This window comes from Echinops telfairi, unplaced genomic scaffold (genome assembly GCF_000313985.2).
Source record: "Echinops telfairi isolate 266 unplaced genomic scaffold, ASM31398v2 ScPeMD7_24;HRSCAF=84, whole genome shotgun sequence".
Taxonomy (NCBI): Eukaryota; Metazoa; Chordata; class Mammalia; order Afrosoricida; family Tenrecidae; genus Echinops; species Echinops telfairi.
In genome coordinates, this window is record NW_022103921.1 from 4,887,738 (window position 1) to 4,909,371 (window position 21,634).

The window sequence follows — 21,634 nt, forward strand, 5'->3', positions numbered from 1 at the left end:
CCCATTCTCCCTTTACCCTCCCTGTTTTGCCACTCAAACTGGATTTTAAGGGCATCTGCTGGGCCAGTTAAGTTCAAGGCTCAGAAGGTATGGTCACTCTGGGGGACTCCAGAGGAATAGACTGGATGTATTTTCTCAAAGGACATGGCAAGCATGGGCTTTGGAAGCTTAAGAAAATGGACATTACATTGGTGACCAAAAGCTCAGAAAAAAAGCTGAGGAATTTATTCCATTTTGACAATGCCCCTTTTCTTTCAAAGGTAGCAAGAGCTATCTTAAGAGAATGTTGCTGGGAAGCTGTGTACTCCACCTTGTAATTCGAATCTATCCCTTTAGACATCTTTTTGTTCCAGTGACATAGAAAGGAACATGATTTGAGTCCCCTGTGAAGGCCAAAACTCCTTTGACATGTGCATTTAAATATGTGGAATTCTTCAGAGAAAGGTTCAAGACAATGCTAACCTTCAGACCTGTGCTGACCTAGATGGATATGTTCACATTTTACGGCTCAAAGTTTCCTGGTTTCGTAGGAATAATTTTACTTAGACCAGAACGAGTTCTGTATTGCTGCTGTAACGAACTACCACAAGCTTGGCCGCATAAATCAAGCACATTATAGTTCTGGTGACTGGTCTTGCTGTCATGAATACACTGGAAAGTGGACTATAGCAGGATGTAGCTAGGTTAAAATCTAACACCTTACCATTTGATCTCCCTATTGACCCATTTTAAAGTTCTAGTTTTTAATATTTCCTGCTTGCTTTTGATTGAGGGCTTTATTTTGCACTACTGTTAGCTTTTTGTGTCTTTGTATGTTTGGGGTATACGAAATCCAGATGGGTGAATCTATGCAGACAGTAACTGGATGACTGGTTTGGGGGGCAGAGGAGGCGAGGGGAACTGGGGAACTCATCAGTAGTACCACAAAGAACATGTTTTAAATTGATTGGGTGATCACAACTCTTCTTGATGTGATTGAACTATTGAATTATATATGAGTTAAGTCCTAATAAAACTTTAAAAAGATTATTAAGCTCTGAAGGGTCTAAGTCCCCAAATACTTTTCTTGGGTTAAAAGGAAGTGGGCTGGGCTGCATGCCATCCTGGAGGGTTTCCCAAGATTGAAGCGGTGGTTCTCAACCTTCCGAATGCTACTTCAGAACTAATTTTGCTACTGTGATGGATCGTCATGCAAATATCTGATATGCAGGATGTATTTTCATTGTTACAAATTGAACATAATTAAAGCATAGTGATTAATTACAAAAACAGTATATATATATATTTGTGAAATATTTATTTCTAATTACAAATAAATGAAATTTTGTCTTGAAGCATGGTGTAGCATGGGTAACAGTCTTAATGCTGGGTACTTATATGTGGGCTTATCTGCATGAGTGGTGTCTTGGTTCCTAAGACCATTGGAAATGTGTTTTTTGATGGTCTTAGGTGGCTCCTGTGAAAGGGTCATTCGACCCACAGGTTGAGAACCGCTGTTCTAGAGGCTGGCTGCATGCTTTGATGTGTGTCACATCTACTTTTGTTGTTGTTGTTTAATTTCTTTGCTGTAGGGAATATACAGACTCCTTTCCATTTTGAAAGCCAGCCATGGCCAATTTTCTCACTCGGATGCTCTGCCGCCCACTTTGCTAATCGACTTGGTTCACTTGTAGCCTTGCTCTCCCTGTCCCTCAGCAAGGCTCCAGGGATCTGTTGATCTGTGCGGTAGCACGGACACAAACAGCTCCATGCTCGTGGTGACACCAGCAGCCAAAAAGACCATCCTCAGAATCCTGCCGTTGGGTAGCTTATCTGGCACTTCCCTGGAAAACCTCCTTCTCAAACGTTCATTTCTATTCCACGTGGCCTAGAGTTCATTCAGTACTTGGTATCCCCGGTCAAGTTAGTGAAATAATAAGTGGCAACTGTTTAACTTGGATGGCAAGTGCGTCCAACATGAACCTGACCAGAAGCTTTTTAAAAATGAACACCTAAGTAATAAAATATGCATAACGGGTTTTGAAAAGTTCCATAATATTCTTGGGACTCTAGAAGGATATGTGCATGTTCAGGGCTCTGTGTGCCCATGAAATCACCCGAGAAGGCCCGAACACCTCACCTCCAGCTGGCTTACAAGCTCTGCAGAACAAGTGAAGAAAAGGTGAAGCGAAGAAAATTGCAAACTGCCTGCCAGGGCACTCATTAAAAGTAAACTCCAGAATCCTTGACAAAGGCCAGGAGAACCTTGACTGGTTTTAAGCGTTTATGGAAATCTCTGTCCAATTATTACCCAACGTTATGCTAAGCAGCAGACACCTCAGGGGTCACACATAACAGTCATGGATGACTAGTATATAGAAAATATACTAGGGAATCTACTGGAAAAAAATTATTAGAATACCTGAATTCAGCAAGGTTGCTCATATGTAAGTTCAAGTTGAAGGTGAAGAAAATGAAAACAAGACCCAAGTATGACCTTGAGTCTATCTCACCTGAGTTTTGAGAGCATGTCAAGAACAGGTTCAATGCATTAAACACTAATGACAGCACACTGCATGGGCTGTGGGAGGGCATCAACAACATCATGAGGAGAGCCAAAGTCATGAAAGAAGCTCAAAAGGAATGTTATAAGAAACTCTTGAATTTGCTCTTCATCGTTTACGGGGTGGAAAGGGGGCACCCTCCCCAAAATTGATTTTTTTTTTTCAAAGCTTATACTTAAATTTTTATGTATAACAATCTTATCACCTTCAAAGTGCTCTCCATGACACTTAATACATTTGTCCAATCTGTGATTTCATTCTTGGAGACGTTTTTCAAACTCATCTGTTTGGATGACTGAGAGCACCTCCCTTGTTTTTTCTTCACCTCTTCTGTGTCATCAAATCGCTGTCCTTTCTTGTCCCTTTCCATTCACGTAAATAAAAAGAAGTCTCATGGAGCGAGGTCAGGTGAGTAAGGTACTTGGGGCAAGAGAGGCATGCTGGTTTTTGCCGAAAACTGGCGCGCCGAGATGGCTGCATGAGCACTGTCGTGGTGGCACAACCAGTCAGCCCCCGTCTGCCACAAATCAGGCCTTTTTGTCGCACTGCTATGCAGTCTCTTCAGAACCCATAAATAGAAAGCTTGATTAACAGTCTGACCTGGTGGAACAAACTCCAAATGCACTATTCCCCTCACATCAAGAAAACAAATTAGTATTTTGGGTTTTTTGGGGGGGGTACCCCCTCTTAGGCAAATAGAAAAAAGGATGACAATAAGCTGAATAAAAAGTTCATAGGGTAACTTGTATTTTACTGCTTATGCAAAGGCATTGGACTGTGCAGCCCATAACAAACTATGGGTAACCTTGAGAAGAATGTGAATTCCAAAACACTTCATTGTGTTCATGAGGAACTTGTACATGTCTGCACTTGTGCAAACAGAACAAGAGTGTATTGCATGTTTTAAATCAAGAAAAGTGTGTCCCGGGGTAGTATCACCGACTTATTCAATCTGTCTGCTGATCAAATCATCAGAGAAGCTGGATTATCTGAACAAGAATGTGACTTCAGGACTGGAGCAAGGCTTATTAACAACCTGAGATATGCAAATGACACAAACCTGCTTGCTGAAAGTGAGGAGGACTTGAAGCATGTACTGATGCAGGATTGCAGCCTTCAACATGGATTATGACTTAATGTAAACAAGACCCAAATCTCCACAACTGGACCGATAGGTAACATCATGATGAGTGGAGGAAACAATGAAGTTGTCCAAGATTTCGTCTGGTTTAGAGTGATCATTCTCATGGAAGCAGCAGTCAAGCGATCAGAAGATGCACGGCACTGGGTAAGTCTGCTGAGCAGGCCTCTTTGGAGTGTTGACAGGCAGGGGTGTTACTTTGGGGACTGAAGGATGCCCGGCCCATGCGGTGGTCTTTCCAATTGCCTCATATGCATGTGAAAGTTCTACATTGGATAAGGGAGACCATAGAGGAATCAATGAGGGCACCTAACAAGAGTAAATTGCATTTGAATTGTGGGGCTGTCGAAGAATAATGAAAGTACATGGACAACCAGAAAAACAAACAAATCTGTCTAGGGAGAAGTACAGTCAGAATGCTCCTTAGAAGCAAGGAAGGTGACACTTCAGTCATGTGCTTTGGTCACATTTTCAGGTGAGACAGTCCCTGGAGAAGGACAACATACTTGGTAGACTCTCACACTGCCATCAAGTCAATATTGACTCACAGGGACCCCCGCCCTGTTGGTTTTCGAGACTATAACTGCTTATGGGAGTAGAAAGCCCAGCCTTTCACCCTCACAGCTGCTGGTGGTTTCGAACTGCTGACCATGTGGATCACAGCCTAATCTGTAACCATTATGCCACCAGGGCTCCTGTTGGTAAAGTAGAGGGCCAGCACAAAAAAAGAGGAAGCCCTCAACAAGATGGATTGACACAATGGCTGTACTAAAAGGCTCAAACATGACAATCGGGAGGATGCCACAGGATAAGGTAATACTGCGTTCTGTTGTACACAGGGTTGTTATGAGTCGGAACCAGCTTGATGGCATCTAACAATAGTTGGCCTGACATAATTCACAAAGTGAAGCTCTTAGTTTTCCCCATCCAGAAGAGTGATGGAAATGAGCACAATCGGTCCTAATGGATTAATGGACCTGTACATAGACATCCGTCTCCGCAGTGTTGAGACCAGGAGAATTAGGTAAGACCAACTGTTCTAAAAAGGGTCGGTTAGAAGGTGTTGGGTAGAGTGCGAGAAAAATGTGGAAAACATAAAAGAGACCAGGTTGACTGGTAGGACAGAGACAGGTGGGAGACGACCTAAAACTAGGGTCCTAAGTCATTCTTCAGGCCTGGAACTGAACTCACCCCTGTTGTAATCAACCACTGACGATCCAAAGGGCAGCATTTACCCAAAGACAAGGCTCAGAGGGTTGGTAAAAAAGAAAAAATGGAAACAGGAAACACAGGGGAGAGTGGACTAAGTGAGGGGACCGCACAGGATGAGGTGAGACAAAATGGATGTGACTTGCTGAACGTCAAACTTAGGACTTGGTCTATAAATCTTCACCTCGCTCACAATATTTAGAAGAAATTCAGTATGAATATGTTGGGAAACAACTTAGGGAGAAAAATATTTGTCTTTAAGTGACGAATTTCCCATGAAAAAAATAATGTTTTTAGGTTAGTACCTTGAAGAATTTATGGCATAAATTAGTATCCTCGTGAAACCCTGGGAATGTATTCATTTTATCTCATGGTTTGAAAGCTGTCACTGTGTACTTGGAGGTAACAGAGTTGATTTTTCACTCGAGTAACTCAATATGGCAGACAGGCATTGCTCACGGGATTTCCTCTGCTGTCATTGTGACAGGAACAGATGCCAACCTCTCAGTCACTAACCGAGCCCTAACTCCTGTGCTACCAGGGCTCCTTACCTTCATACAAATCAGTACAAAATAAACTGATTTTAATGGCATACCAATAGACCTACCTCGTCACTACACAGTGTCTATTATGCAGTGAGTAAAATGAAATACTCTAAGAAAAAGATGTCGGAGTAAGTCCGTCAAGTAAGAGAAAGAAGGGAAACGGGAAAAAATGGAGCAAATAAGGCAAACTATTGGTACTTGTTGAATCTGGATTCATGCACGAAAGTTCACTGTACAGTTTTCTACTTCTGGTGTGTTTCAAAAGTTCCATGTTAAAAATATATTATTTGTTTTCCACCACTATATTTTCACTCCCACGTGTTATTTTAAAATGCCAAATAATGGGACAAATGGAGCTTTGATCTAAGAAAAGCTGACTTTGATTCAGCCGCAGCCGGCAAATAGGCGAGTGACAGTCACGGGGCTTCTGTCTTTGAACACAGTTGAGATACAGGCCGTCCGAGAGACTGGATCAACTGGCCGTTACATACGTAACGGATCATTAGTGGAGTTTGCTCTTTGTAATTTTAGATTCCGTTTGATGTGTGCATTAGCATGCTGAGGCCCTGTGTATAACCAAGGGTTAAGAATGAGTACACTGGTTTTGTCTTGACATCGCCCTCATTACAATGACATCTGAAAGGAACATGATTTTCTGTGGGAACGCTTGACTTTCTGGCAACGAACGTGTCATCAGCTCAAGGTGAAACTGTATTCAAACAGATTCCTCACACCGACAGTGTTTGGGGAGCTGTGTCAGCGGGAAAATTGATAATACCCTGTTTCCCCGAAAATAAGACAGTGTCTGATATTCATGTTTGCTTCCAAAGATGCGCTAGGTCTTATTTTCAGGGGGTGTCTTATTTTTCCATGAAGACGAATACAGTACACATTGATTGTTTATTGTTTGATTAAGTAGGACCTTGCACTTCCTGTCTGCTCCGGCTGTGCTGTGGCCAACAGTGAGCTGCGTGGCAGCGTCCACCACTACGGTCCAGAGTCCAGAGTTACGGTAGCTGTGGGGGGGCTTCTTTGCAAGGTCTTATTTTCGGGGGATGTCTTACTTTCGGGGAAACAGGGTAGTGCAACAGGCATATCCCCCAGAGGGGTGATGGACATTGCTGTACTTCTTTGTTTATATGAGTTTTTGCTTTCCTGCTTGTAGTTTGCTTTTTTTGTGATTTTGGTTCTTTTCTTTTCTTTCCTTTCAGGATGTGTGCGCTCTGGTTTTTTGGTTGCTGATTTGCTTATGGCTGTTATGGATGCAGTTGATATTATAAGACAGTCAACCCATACGCAAGCAAATAATACAAATGCAGACAGCAGTAAGCATTATAAAGAAGCAAAATATAGGGAACTGTGTTCCAAATTCAACTTATTTTAATACGTTTGCTTTCCAAACTGAGGTAAGAATACCTCCCAAGGATTATGGTAAGGTCAGAGGGTTTTCAAATCAATAAATGTATGAATATAAATTGAAAGATATATGGCAAAACAATTTTATAGTCTGATATGTGGCCCCAACATAAAGTTTTATCCAAAATTAGTGTACAGTGAACCCTCGTTTATTGCGGTTCATCGGTTCTAGACCCTACTGTGATAAATGAAATTCCGCGAAGTAGGATTCCTTATTTGTAAATCAAATATTTTCGTAGTTAGAGCATAGAGGACATGAAAAAACACCGTTTAGTCACCATGACACTCGTATGACCCAATTTATTAAACGAAAAAGGGAAAATACAGTAAACCATTTTGGACGTTACAATGATCATTTATTATTTATTATATTATTTATGGCATCAAGCGTGTACAGTATGAGCCAATCAGTGGGGGTAATGACAGAGCATGCGCTGTTACGCAAAAACCGTGATAGAGTGAAGCCGCGAAGTGGCGAGGGTTCACTGTAACTTTTAAATGGAAAACAAAAACTGTCGTGCTTGGGTTGCTACATTTTCTACTGCAAAGCTACTTCTTTGACCCGAGAATGCTTAAAGTACAATCTGAGGCTCACCGACACAGTACTTACGTGCAGCAAGCATGAGCACAGAAATTCCATCTGAAGAAATGGTACCAATGCTACACAAACCATTCCAGAAGACAGAAAACGATGGCAAACTGCCAAGCTCCTTTTATGACGTGAACATAATTCTGATATGAAAACCAGGGAAAGGGGTACCGATGACAAGGATCTACATGTGACCTCCTCCCTGGGGGACGGACAACCGAAAAGTGGGTGAAGGGAGATGTCGGGCAGTGTAAGATATGACAGAATACCAATTTATAAACTATCAAGGGTTCATGAAGGAGGGGAGCAGGGAGGGAGGGGGTAAAATGAGCTGATGCCAGGGGCTTAAGTGGAGAGCATATGTTTTGAGAATTATGAGGGCAATGAATGTACAAATGCGCTTTACACAATTGATGTGTGTATGGATTGTGATAAGAGTTGTATGAGCCCCTAAGAAAATGATTTTTTAAAAAAGAAAGAAAACTGCAACACCTCAAATGAGAAAAAGATGAACAGACAACATAAATAGTTCACCAAAGAAGATATAAAGTAATCAATAAAAATGAAGAAATGTTTGTGATCACTAATTAAGAGAAGCTAATCAAAGCAACAATGAGATACCTCATATACCTCATACTTGCATTGATAACAAAATTCAACAAAACAAAGTAAAAAATGCTGGAGAAGGTGTGGAGAGACGGGCGCCCTCACACATTGCTGGTGGGTCTGCATGGCAGTTCCTCAAACAACTGGAATGGAAGTGCCAAGACGGGCCAGCAACCCCTTTTCTGGGTGTACACCCTAAAGTAGAACCAAAGCACAGTCAGATATAGGCACGCCCCCATTGATGGCAGCCTTGTTCACAAAAGCAAGACGATGGAAGCAACCTAAATGCCTACCAGTGGAAGAATGGATAAGCGTTGGTGCATACACACAATAGAATATTATGCATCACTAAAGAATGATGATGAAACTGTGAAGCACCTCCTGGCATGGAACCTTGTGCTGCGTCAAGTCAGTCACCCACAAAACGACAAATAATGTATGAGACCACTGTTAGCAAAAGAAAACCCAGACAACACATTTCTTACTAAAAGAAACAAACTTTGATGGTTGCATGGGGGAGTGGGGAGAGGGGAGAGGGAAAGTGAAGCGATAGGTGAGAGGGCAGATAGGTGTCAAGAAACCAGGGGGTAACCAACATTTCCCCCCAAAGCTATGTATTTAATTTTTTTACAAAACAACCTTATCACCTTCAAAGTACTCTTCATTACACTTAATACATTTGTTAAATCTGTGATTCCATTCATTGAAACATTTTTCAAACTCATCTATTTGGATGGCTGACAGCACCTCCCTTTTTTTTAACTTCTCTTCTATGTCATCAAATGACTGCCCTTTCATGTCCCTCTTCATTCGCACAAACAAAAAGAAGTTGCATGGAGCGAGGTCAGGTGAGTAAGGTGCGTGGGGCAAAAGAGGCATGCTGGGTTTTGCCAACAACTGGTGCACGGAGATGGCTGTGTGAACAAGTGCCTCTACATTCACTCCACTCAATTCCTTTTCCAACCAAGGTAGGCTTTCTACACTCAAAGAGTTCCAGTCCCCTCTCTACTATGTGACAGCAGGGTTTTGTTTTGTTTTTTAGAAAAGCTTTTACGTGCATTTTTATTGTGATAAATATGTATGCAACAAACTATGTAATAGTTCAGGAATCTTTACATGATCGTTACAATATGTTCAGCATACTGTTCAACCTCCATCCCGCCCAGTCCTATCATTGCCCTTGCCATATGCTCAGCGTCCAAATAAATCCTATCAGTGTCCCCTGAACATAGGATTTCGTTTTGATGAAATTTAAATAGTGATATTGTTACCTTGTCAAGTCTGCTGTAAGATTCCATTGAAGTGGTCCCAATGTGGACGACAACAGGCACCGGTACCCTCTAGTCACTTACAGCACAAGCTCGTTCCACATGAAGGGGGTTAAACTCGTGCGGAGCATAATGGCCAAATTTGTTAAACTTCAAAATGTCCTTAAAATGTTTTTTCTTTCCTTTTTTTTTGTTTTTGAGGTTACACAACATTGTGAGTTTATTGAAAACCACTGGGTTTACAATGATGTTTCATATTGTTGGATTTTACCACACTAGAAAAGAATACAATCTATTAACTTAGTTTACTTTTCTACCAGATTTTAATTTGTCTTTCTAGCTTACTCCACATTATAATTCATCTAGAGTTTGAAATTTTTTTATTAGTTGGGATTTAATACATAAAACATGTCACTCCATATTTCAAACATGGCAAGTAGAATTGTACAATTGCTACCACAATCCGTTTCCAACTATTCTTTTTCTACCTGGACTCCTTGACATTGTCTCCCTTTTACCTTACCTCCACCACTGTATGACTCCCCTCGAGCCCCTTATTCTACTTCCTGTCCCTGCAGGTTTATCAATCCCGGGCTTCAGATAGGAATACAGAAAAGCATATAACAGTTTCAAGAAGGTGACCTACGTTGACAGAACATCTCTACCATGAACGAACAAAAACCAAAACAACAATACAAACCCAAACTACAGCAAAATGTGGAAACCAGATCCAGTCCAGCCTGCATCACAGGGGCATCTGCTGAAAACGTCTCAACTGTTCAGGTCAGGTTTGTGCCTTTGATTTTCTATACTCCTCTCTCGCCAGCATTCTGGGTAGTGACCACTTTCCTCCCCTCCCTCAATTTCAGATAGGAGTTCTCTGCAGGCTTATTTCCTATGTCGTTCCACAAACGACTCTCGGGCTCCCAATGTCATTCATTACCTTCTGCACATTGTAGTCCACAATTTAGAGTCTGATACTGATCCCTCCTTTGACTTCGGGTTGTGTTTTTTTGAGACGGTAGCCATTAACTGCATGTCCTGGGATCACCAGGACCTGCCTTCCTCTAAAATATGCATTGAAACATGTGCCTGTACCCTGCACAAATACAGGTGTATGTGACAGGGTTGACCCGTAATGTACTTATGCGTACCAGTCACACATGTGCAGAGAGCAGCTACAGTGAACCCTCGCCACTTCGCACTTCGACTTCCGCGGCTTCACTCTATCGCGGTTTTTGCGTAACAGCATGCACTGCCTACACCCGCTCCTTCAGAGGAAAAAGACGGCGACCCACCTGTAGAGTACATCCCTTAAGTCATTTCATAGGCTATTGATTACAGTATTTGTAAGAACTATGTATAATAATACTGTATGTGAAATATGTAATACTGTAAACTGGATGCCATAAATAATATAATAAATAATAAATGATAAAAAAAAAAAAAAAGAAACATGTGCCTGTAAGGATGATCCTATTTGGAGGCAGGGTTTTATTTGTTATGTCAATTACGTCCTAAACGTAATTACTTTGCAGTTATAAAAAGAGCAGAATACAGAGAGACATATATACAGGGAAAGACAGAAGCCATGTGAGGAGCTTCTACAAGCCAAGGGGCCAAGCTCAGAGCTGCCAAGAAAGGACTCTTGTCCAGAGTCAGTGCCTCATTTGGACATTTCAGAACTGTGAAGACACAATTTCCATTCTTAAGTGTCCAGCCCGATAAGCTGTATGTTACAGCACCCCCTAGAGGATGGAGACAGTCACTAAGCATAGTCAGACACAGGACAACGGCCCCAAGTCTTCAGGAAGGAGCCTTCTCCGTCATTCTCGATCCAAGAATCTGAGCACCTCGTGCCCCTCGGGCCTTTCAGATACAAGTGAAAACAATCTAACAATTAAAATATAATAATTAGTCGATACGACAAAGATAGGAAAGATTAATAAATAAAACGGATTCCTTTTTATGAGTATTATGGAGAACTGGATGCGGGGGGAGGAGGTGGGACTTTCATAGTTACCTGATACCTGTTGACTTTGTATTTATATGAGGGGGCTTCAAAAAGATAATGGAAAAAGTCCACTTTTTAAAAGTTCACTTTTCGGGGATGGACAACAGAAAAGTGGGTAACGGGAGACATCGGACAGTATAAAACATGAAAAAAAAATGTATAACATCAAGGGTTCATGAGGGAGTAGGGTGGGGGAGGGAGGAGAAAAAATGAGGAGCTGATACCAAGGGGTGAAGTAGAAAGCACATGTTTTGAGAATGATGAGGGCAACAAATGTACAAATGTGCTTGACATGATGGATGTTTGTATGGACTGTGATGAGTTGTACAAGCCCCCAATAAAGCGATTTAAACAAACAAAAAAAATAATAATGAAATAAAATTTCACTTTTCCATGAACTTTTTGAACCCCTCTCGTATATACAGTATATACAGTGCAACAAGCCCTTCATCCAAAACCTTTGGCTTTAAATATATTTCAGAATACTTTTGCATTTTATTAAGTTGGTAGAATGTATACACCATACATCATATAATCCACCCAGGGCAATCTGAAATAAAACACCAAAACCCAACCCAACCCAGGGCCGTCACGACTGCGACTCACAGTGAGACGACAGAGACGTTTCCACGAGTCTGTAAATCTTTATGGAAGCAGACAATCTCCACTTTCTCCCAAGAAGCAGCTGGTGGATTTGAATAACCAACCTCTTATGGTAGCAGTTCAAAGCTTAACCGACAGTGTCGCGTACAAATGAACTGCATTGCAATTCCTTTAGCTGCTTAGGATATGCACACGCCGTAGCCAGCATCTGCACTACTAGGTGTGTCCAACGGAGATGACTACTCATGAGCATCAAAACAAGTGCAAAGCTGTCCACCGCTTTATTTGCCATCACCCAAACTCCTCCCGGCTCAGGGAGTCAATCAGAGACCGGGAGGGCTCCCTAATGTCCTGCCCTGTTTGCTCTACTTGTAAGACTATCACCATTACAATACCAAGCAAGTATTTGAAAGTCAGAGACGTGGCAAAGCACTCAACATGATAAATCCCATATCAGGAACACTGTGTCAACATCTGAGTTAGGATCTCTCCGTGGATTGAAACGCTAAGGCAAATTCTGCTGGTCCTGACTCCATGCAAGCTAATCAGGACCAAATGCACAACCAGAGCTGACAGCAATATGGAAAGTAGATTTACACAGTCTCATTATTTGTCACACATTAAATAAAGCTCAATGACACAACCCCCAAAACGTTTTACAATTATTGGCTGAAAAAGTAGTCGTTATTTGAGAGGCTGTAAATAAAGTAGCAATTCAAATGGAACTTTTTAGGCACGGCAGCGAAAATTTGAAAGACAGATCGGTTGGATTCTCTAGCTAGATAACCTGTTTCCCTGAAAGTAAGACATCCCCCGAAAATAAGACCTACTTACAGTTTTGCCTCTCGCTGAAATATAAGGCATCCCCCAAAAAATAAGACCTCCCTGAAAATAAGGCCCCCTGAAGTTACTGTAACTCTGGACTCTGGACCTTAGTGGTGGGCACTGCCGTGCAGGCTCACTGTTGGCTGCAGCGCAGCCGGAGCAGACAGGAAGTGCGATGTCTCTTTTAATAAAACAATGTGTACCGTATTCTTCTTCATGAAAAAATAAGACATCCCCTAAAAATAAGACCTAGTGCATCTTTGGGAGCAAAAAATAATATAAGACACTGTCTTATTTTCAGGGAAACAGTAGTATTGTGCCTTTTGGAAACACTGAAGAATCCTTTTGGCCACTTACCTATCGATGGTTTCCTTTGTATCCTACCAGGTGATCCAGGTCTTCTCTTAAAGGATCGTAGCCTTGTTCCTTTAAACAACGGAGTGCCCAGAAAAGCTGGTCCCCTGGAGGGAATTCATCCCAGGGAACCCACTCCCAACCTGGAAAAGGAAGAAACCCAATCTACTTACTGAGCTGAAAGGGAACAAAGGGTAGAATTTGCTATGCTAACCCACGAGTAGACACTCACTGAATTTAAAAATGATTTGTTACTAACAAAACAAATTGCAATCGTGAGGCGGTGCATTAGCTTGAGAATGAAATCATATACGGTACTCAGAACAAAGATCTCAAGATCTTAAAGATCATTTAAAACGTGCTGGTATTGGAACATGACGTCAACTTTACAAAGGCCACACAGGCCGTGGTAAAATTCTGATTTGGTATCATTCAGTGTGTATTGAAATAGTTACCAAAGACACACACACACGTGTCCTTGGGTAGTGCAAGGGGTTAAGCGCCAGACTACTTGCTGCAGAATTTGGCAGTTCCAACCCACCCAGGAGTCCGGCGCTCGAATTCTGAGAGGACACAACCCTGAAAACTCTATGGGGCACTTCTCCTCCGCACGCAGGAGGTTGCCGTGAGTTGTCACCAACTTGACAGTAACCAACAACAACAAACACCACACACGCATACACGTACGCCTTTAAATTATACACGCTATGCTCGCCCACAAAATGCATTTTTATATCGTTCTCTTACTTTCATTTTTCTCAGGTTCAACGTTCTTTGGTTCTGAACCATGAGTCAAGTCCACCTCTCCTTTCATCAGTATAGTGACATAATGGTAGTTTTCTTTCTCAATGAAGGAGTTCACGACCGAGGCAAAGCGCACGTTTTTCAGGTAAAGCGCTGCTTCTTCCAAGGTTTCCCTTTGAGCACATTCTTCCCAGCTTTCACTGGAAAACAGAAACACACCAGACAACAGAAACTGTATTCAATTCTATGTAGATACCCAGCCCTCCCTTTCAAGCTTCTAGCTTGAAATTCTTAGCTAGAAACTTCTGGGGTAAAGCAAAACGTGCCAGCCCTGGTTCATGCTTCAAAACAACGCACCGACCTTACCTATGGCACGCCATCCTCTATCTTTCTATCTGCTTCTCTGAAGAGCAAAAGGACTGCATATCGAGCACAGAGATGGCTGATGGAGCCCATTCCACACGACTTGGCTTGCCTTGAGACTGCAACCGGGAGGCGATTCAGTTCGGTCTCAGTAAAGGGGAAGACTGTGGTGACCACTGGGCTAACTCTTCTTACATGGTGTGTCTCAACCCCACAAAGAGGTTCGAGAAAATTGGCAGCACTTAACGGGTTCTGAATGTGCAGTGACCAAGAATTAAAACTCAAACCCACTATGAATCCAAGGTGATTGGAGCAGTGCTTGCCCATGTTACAAAATCCTCAGGTGAACGGGGTTGGGAGTGGGAAAAGTTTCAGCCCAGAACTAAATGTAGGTTTCAGTTCCCACTCTTTGATTTTTTACCTAAATAACTGGGACAAGTACAAGAGGATATTACTTTCTCATGGGGTTGCTATGGGTGTCACAAGATGTAGAATGTGTATTTCTGTGGTCTCAAATTTTTCCATTTAAGCTCCAAAACTGAGTACAGTAAGCACCTCTACATTCTTACACATACAACAAAATAGCACACAGATGTGCCCTGAGCTCAAGGAAGTCGCCCAGCCAATGTAGACCAGATTACCCTGTGACTCACTCCACCCAGTCTGCTTACAAGCCTTCTTTGAGAGAGAGGAAAGTTCTGAATTTTCAGCACCCTGTAGGAATGCCTGCTTCCTTTCCTCTCTCTGAGAGCCCAACTCTGTGCCCAAGCCAAGGGAGGGGCCTTCCAAGCGAATCGGTGATAGAGATAAGGCATGTCAGCAAAAAAGGGACACTGGTGTGTCATTCCCCTTGAGGTACAGGAATCCAAGGTCTGCCCAGGGCATCAGAGCAGAGGTGGAAAACGTCGGAAACGCGTCCCTGGGAGTCTGGGGATACATGTGAATGAGGGCTGACGCTTACTTAACTCCCAGGGAGGTAGGAGCTGTCTACAGTAGCTGGTGATGGCACAGTAAAGGAACAGGCAGCATTGAAGCCTCATTTCCAAGGCCAGCTTTCCTGTGGCCACAAGGATGCAACAGGATGGCATTGTAATCTAGCAGGAGCTCCAGCAGAAAGAAGCTGCAGATGCTATGCAAGCATTAGGAGGGAGGGGTGGAGGTATTACTAAAGGCCAGGGAACTGTGCCACATGGGGATTTCTTAGGAACCCGTAAACAGGTCCTAAGCAGAGGGTACTCAATGGATGAATCATAGCAGTCCCAGTCATGTAAAAATCTGTCCCCTCCCCTAACACACAGAAGGAACTGGAGGACCAGCAGAAGGGGAAGGGAAGCCATAAAGCACGAACGCGCACCTCCGTTCCCCACTGCAGGAAAGACATCATAGAGAAGTCTGGCTAGTGCTCATCAAGGATCAGTAAGTACAGCGTGTGTCTCTCTGGACAACTGAGTTCTTACTACTTGCTTATGTGAAAACTATAAGCTCATTACAGCTCTAATTTTGAAGAGCATTCCATCCACATGTACTCAAAGATCAGAAGAATTTCCTATTTTCTAAAGCACAAAGTCTGATTAAAAGGTTCGAATGAAGTTTTTACTTCTAATCACTGATTGATAGAGGTAAAGAAGAGGGGGGGAAAACCTCTGTAATCGGGTTTTCAAGGTTGTAAATCCGAACGGGAGTAGATAGCTTCATGTTTTTCCTCAGAGTGGCTAGTGGGCTTGAACTGTCCACCTTGCCATTGAAAGCTCTATGGAGCAACAGTTCCACTCTAACACATGCGTGGGGTGGGCAACTCACAATGAATGTGATAGCGACTGGTTTGGTGGTAAGAGAGACAAGGAGGCTTCACAAAGTTCATGGTTAAATTCTGTTCCTTTTAATTCCATGTGTCCATGAACTTTCTGGAGCCCCCTCGTTCGTATCAAACTAATTTGATGTCCGATAGTATGTCTGAAATTTCCTTGAAAATGTTCCTGTAAATAAAGTGTGTTTTGGAGTAGGGGTGGGGGGTATGAGGTAGTACAGGTGTCAGGGTACAAAAGAAACCCCAAATCGCAAAGTTTAACGTAAGGAGAACATGTATTAAGCCTTCAACAGGAAAAAGCAAGAGAAAGACACATATACATCATCTGGATGAGGAAGATCGTTAGCACAAGGCCGTAATGGCGTCCAAGGGTATGCTCCGATCCAGTGACTTCAAAAGCACAGGGGGGGGCAAACTGTCACAAGCATAACTGGTAGAAAATCAATATATCAGTTACAGGAAGGACTAGAGAAGTGGGACCAGGACCATGAGTGGCTCACATACGTTATGTTGGAAGAGCTTACAAGATGGGTTCAGGATGACTCTTGATCATGAGCCCCTTTGAAGACAACTCATTGCCATGAGTCAAACCTGGTTCAAAGCGACCCTAGCACCCGCAGTTCTAAGGAAGGCACATCCAGGCAAAGTCCCTAAACACTAAGCTCCTTCTCCCTGGACAAGCTGGAGTGACAGCAATCTACTCTTTCTTGCACTCTGAGGCAAAGCTATTCACGTATCTGGTTAGTATACGTGCTGCCGAAGCGAGCACTCACGTATCTGGTTAATGGGTGTAAGGAACTCAAAGGATGTTGAATTTTATGTTGACACATAAGTGGAATTTGGGGCCTCCACTGTAAACTATATAGCCTTCAGCAAATTCGGTACTCAGAAATTTAAACTCTAATACACAAATGAAGGAAACACGTGGGTGATGGGTACAAGAGAATTTATTGATCATTTTCTCTGCTTTTATGTTTGTTGGGAATTTTTTAATAATAAAGGGGGGAAAGTGCCAAGTCTGAATGCTTTCGCTGGTTTTTAAGCGTATTCTCAGAATCCACTTATTAGCACACCTTCAGTCTGTCTTCACCCCTTAGCTAACTTTTGTCAGTCTGGCATGTCATCAAATCACAGAATGCTACAGTAGAATGGGAACTTGGGAGAACATTGCATTTAAAGATGAAGAAACTCCCAATAAAATGATTTACAATAAATAAAGATGAAGAAACTAAATTCCTGAGATCCACAAGCCCCCTTTGCGGCCTTTCCTCTTGGCTCCCACCTCCTTCCATTCTTCACAAAACCTCCCTTCCTGGAACCTGGAGCTAAGAAGAGGTGGCACGAAGTGCGCCTGAGACGGAATCCTATTAGAACTGGTTGAAATCGCTGCAGCTTGGCGGCACACTTACCTTCCCGAGAAACACAAGGCCCCTCACTGGCCTTGCCACTACCGTTTCCCCCATTTTAAATCAGTCCTAAATACGCAAATGGTTTCCCTCCAGAAATCCGATGGACACTATATAAAACTTCCCTGTTAGACACTGTATAAAAAACGAAAGTTGCCCCCTGTCGGGGTAACTGGACCTGAGAATTGTCCTTCAGAGTCTATGGGCTGCACACCCACTATTTTGACATGTAAAAGCCACTAAAACGGAAAGTCACAGATTACATGTGGAAGGGTTGTCGTGCAATTAATTTAGGAAGTCAGATGTATCTATTAAATACGTGTTCATGTAGTTAAATCTCATGGAAACCCAGTATCACCACTCTCAGCACTGGTCCTGAAGGGATCATCCAGCCTGGATTCCCTGTGTTTCCAGTTCCTATCTGTACCAGTGTCCATCCTCCAGTCCAGCCGGATTTGTAAGGTAGAACTGGGAGGGTGTACGGAGGGTGGGTTGGAAAGGGGGAACCTATTACAAGGATCTGCATGTGGATCTGCATGTGACCTCTTCCCTGGGGGATGGACAGCAGAAAAGTGGGTGAAGGGAGACGTCGGACAGTGCAAGATAGGGCAAAATTATGATTTATAAATTATCAAGGGTTCATGAGAAGGGGGGGTGGGGAGGGAGGGTAAAAATGAGGAGCTGATGCCAGGGGCTTAAGTGGAGAGCAAATGTTTTGAGAATAATGAGGGCAATGAATGTACAAATGTGCTTTACACAATGGATGTTAAGTATGGATTGTGATAAGAGTTGCCCCTAATAAAACGATTAAAAAAAAAATTTCTCCTGGAAACCATGGCTCTCCGCCCCAACTTTTTATTGTGAATCGGGTGGAGGCTCCGGGTACGTGCTTTCATTGACAAAGCTCCTTAAGCACTAAGGGGGAAAAAACATCTCACGAAGCAACTCGGGAGCTCCGGGGCAGGATGCGCGCCCGCCCAACAGACCACACCGACCAAGGACCCCGGCACGCTCCCTCCAGGCCGGATCCTGCAGCGGCCTGCAGACCCAGGGCCCCAACAGCGGACACGCGCGAGAACAGACGCGAAGACTCGCGAGAACAGACGCGAAGACGCGCACGTACACACGCACAGCTGACGCTTGTCTTTCCTACGTCAGTTCCGTTTCCCCGGGGGTTGGCCCGGCGACTCACCCGAACTCCAAGTGACCCCCCGGAAGTTGGAAACGGCCGGCTCCAAGCGACCCTTTTCTCTTTCCCAGGAGGACGCAACGAGGATGCTCGCTGCTCGTCACCACCACGCCGACTCCCACTCCGGGGCGCCCGCCCCGGCGCTCTGCGCCGGCGGCCATTGCGCCGTGGGACCCGCCGGGCCGCGGCCGGAAGTGACGTTGTTCCCACCCCCTGCCAATCTCTGCACGAGGCGGCGCTAGCGATGTCGATCAAACTGGCACCTCGGCCCCGCCCACCGGCTCGGCTCCCCTGTTCCTCTAGCTGGGCCGCGGCCGGAAGTGACGTTAGTCCCACCCCCTGCCAATCACTGCACGAGGCGGAGCTAACGCTGTCGATCAGGCCGCGAGCAACAAGGTCAGCAGTTTGAATCCACCAACGGTTCCGTGGAATCGCGATTGATGTATGTGTGGATTGCGATAAGAGTCATATGAGCCCCTAATGGAAGGATTAAAAAACAAACAAAAACAAAATATAAAGCCATGCAAGAGGGTATGTTTAACTTCCCAATGGCTTACATCTAAAACTGCACAAACTTGAAGATGTGGTCTCGATCGTGGACAAGCCCCCAAATGTGACATTGTTTTGCAGGGGAATGTCAAGTTCTGCTGCCATCACCAAGGTTATCTTCCTTAGATCTTCTAGCAAGTTTCACCCCAGAAGCTTTCCCCGGCTTCAGAGATCAGCCACACATAAGCACACACATTCACACTGCAGCAGGAGAGCTAAGCAAAAGTCTCATTTTCACGTAGAATAGATACATCAAGGAGCAAAGCAGGTCCCCTTGAAACTCTGAGAAGGAGCCCTTCTTACTTTCAAAGGCGCGGTCAGAGGGGTAGAGGTTGCCGGTCTGCCGATGATCCTATGCCTTTCTAATGCGTTTGCTTCGTTAGTTCTGAGCTAGGTCTCTGGCATGGTTTCTTTCAAATGTGTCTCAGGCTGTAGCTCCAAATGAGGACGTCAGGGCCTTCACCCAGGCTGGTGCCAAGTTCAAGGCCTGATCCCGTAATCCGTTGTTCCCTTAGCAGGCAGATGCCCCTGTTCTCATCTAGCACCCAGAACAGTGGCGAATCCACGGTTGTTCATTGCTGTGGAGTAATTCCCACTCACCGGGAACCCACGCACAAGAGAGTGACACACAGCCCAACTGTGCACTATTTATACGGCCAATTGTAGATTGGATCCATCGGGTTTCACTGGCTGATTTTCAGTAGTAGATTACCAGGCTTACTGGAGATCCCCTTGCAGAGGGGTCTCAGAGAGGAGATGAGCCAGTCAGGGTGTGATGTAACAACGATGAAAAATACAACTTTCCTCTAGTTCCTAAATGTTTCCTCCCCGCTCCCACTACCATGACTCGAATTCTTCCTTGCAAGTCTGGCTAGACCAGAGGATGTACACTGGTACAGATAGGAACTGAAAATACAGGGAATCCAGGACGGATGATCCCTACAGGACCAGTGGTGTGAGTGGCGAAACAGGGAGGGTAGAGGGAGAGTGGGTAGGAAAGAGGGAACCGATTACAAGGAACTATATGTGACCTCCTTCCTGGGGGACAGACAACAGAAAAGTGGGTGAAGGGAGACGTCGGATAGGGCAAGATATGACAAAATAACAATTTATAAACTATCAAGGGCTCATGAGGGAGGGGGGAGCGGGGAGGGAGGGGAAAAATGAGGACCTAATGCCGGGGGTTTAAGTGGAGAGAAAATGTTTTGAGAATGAATGTACAAATGCGCTTTACACAATTGATGTGTGTATAGATCGCGATAACAGTTGTATGAGCCCCTAATAAAATGTTTAAGAAAAAAAAAGATTACCAGGCCTTTCTTCCTCGGTTGTCTTAGTCTGAAAGCTCTGAGGAAAACGATTCCGCATCATAGCAGCAGAAACTCTCTACTAACAGACCATCCGTGGGAGTATGACCAGCCCAGAGCAGGAATCAAACCCGGATCTCCAAAACGAGAGGCAAGGATTCTACCAGTAAAATATCACAGCATCTTCATGACTAACACAGGATATTGGTGTTAGGAGCCCTCATGTCGGTTCTGACCTGTAGTGACCCTATGCACGACAGCGCAACACTACCTGGTCCTGGGCCACCCTCTCAAACATACCTAGGCTTGAGCTCCTGGCTGCAGCCACTGTGTCATGCCATGCCATGCAGGACCTTCTTCTCCATTCCTGACACATAAGAACCCTGTCCATGAGTACGTCAATAAATCTCTCTCCTCAGTACCAGTGCAACAGCATTAAAAAGCAAACTAGAAAAAATTTTTCCTGAAATTCTTATGTTGTATGTAAAAAGTTGGCACGATTCCATACAAAATACAAATGGTTATAAAAAGAAAGTACCCTAACTTGATATTTATGAGTTTTATTAGAATGTTGTAGGGAGGTCTTGGTCTAGTTCTTATCCTCAATTGCTAATCTTCTTGGGAGAAAGAATTCAGACAAGACATACAAAATGTAGCAAAGCATAAGAAAGTTTTGTTGAAAGTTCATCAAAGCATAGAAAAGTTTTAGTAAGCTGATGGACATTCAAACGGAAAGCTCAGGAGAGAAGTCCCAGCTCAGGGTCCCCTTTTATAGTCCCCCCCCCTTTCCTCAATCCCCAGAATGTGTGCTGCTCTCGAAGTTCAAGAAGTTTTATTTGGGGGTGTTTTGCTGGTCAATTTTGACATGTTCTCAGTGTTTATTTATTTGTTTGTTTCCCTTTGGGATTGTTTAATTAGTCACCTTTTCATTCCCAGTATTGAGCTCCCTTTCTCCTCCTCCCATTGGCTGTAAACTGTATAACCCCCTAACGATAGAGGCGTTAATCAGTGTGTACACTAATAAGGACCTTGTGCACCCTACTCCCTTCAGTTGAACAGGGTATGTTAGTCATTACTTTTGCACTAGAACCCAGCAGAACTTTTTTTAAAAATTGTTTTATTAGGGGCTCATACGACTCTTATCACAATCCATACA

At 43.7% G+C, this 21,634-nt stretch overlaps 1 protein-coding gene across 3 annotated transcripts in view; it reads right to left on the bottom strand.

Moving 5' to 3' along the window:
• The window catches only part of NUDT15 (nudix hydrolase 15), a 20,714-nt gene extending 1,931 nt beyond the window's left edge, over window positions 1–18,783 (bottom strand). The window contains exons 1-4 of one of the 3 annotated variants that reach the window (XM_045289087.1): window positions 18,626–18,783; window positions 13,861–14,057; window positions 13,117–13,256; window positions 3,829–3,950 (exon numbers count right to left, since the gene is read on the bottom strand). In XM_045289087.1, coding sequence (XP_045145022.1) covers window positions 13,117–13,256; window positions 13,861–14,057; window positions 18,626–18,783 — 495 coding nt within the window. In that variant the 3' untranslated portion in view covers window positions 3,829–3,950. Of the gene's footprint in view, window positions 1–3,828; window positions 3,951–10,754; window positions 11,211–13,116; window positions 13,257–13,860; window positions 14,058–18,625 lie in introns of those variants that run through there. The other 2 variants (XM_045289088.1, XM_004714088.2) reach the window with 2 other exon arrangements.
• Between the last annotated feature and the right edge of the window lie 2,851 nt (window positions 18,784–21,634).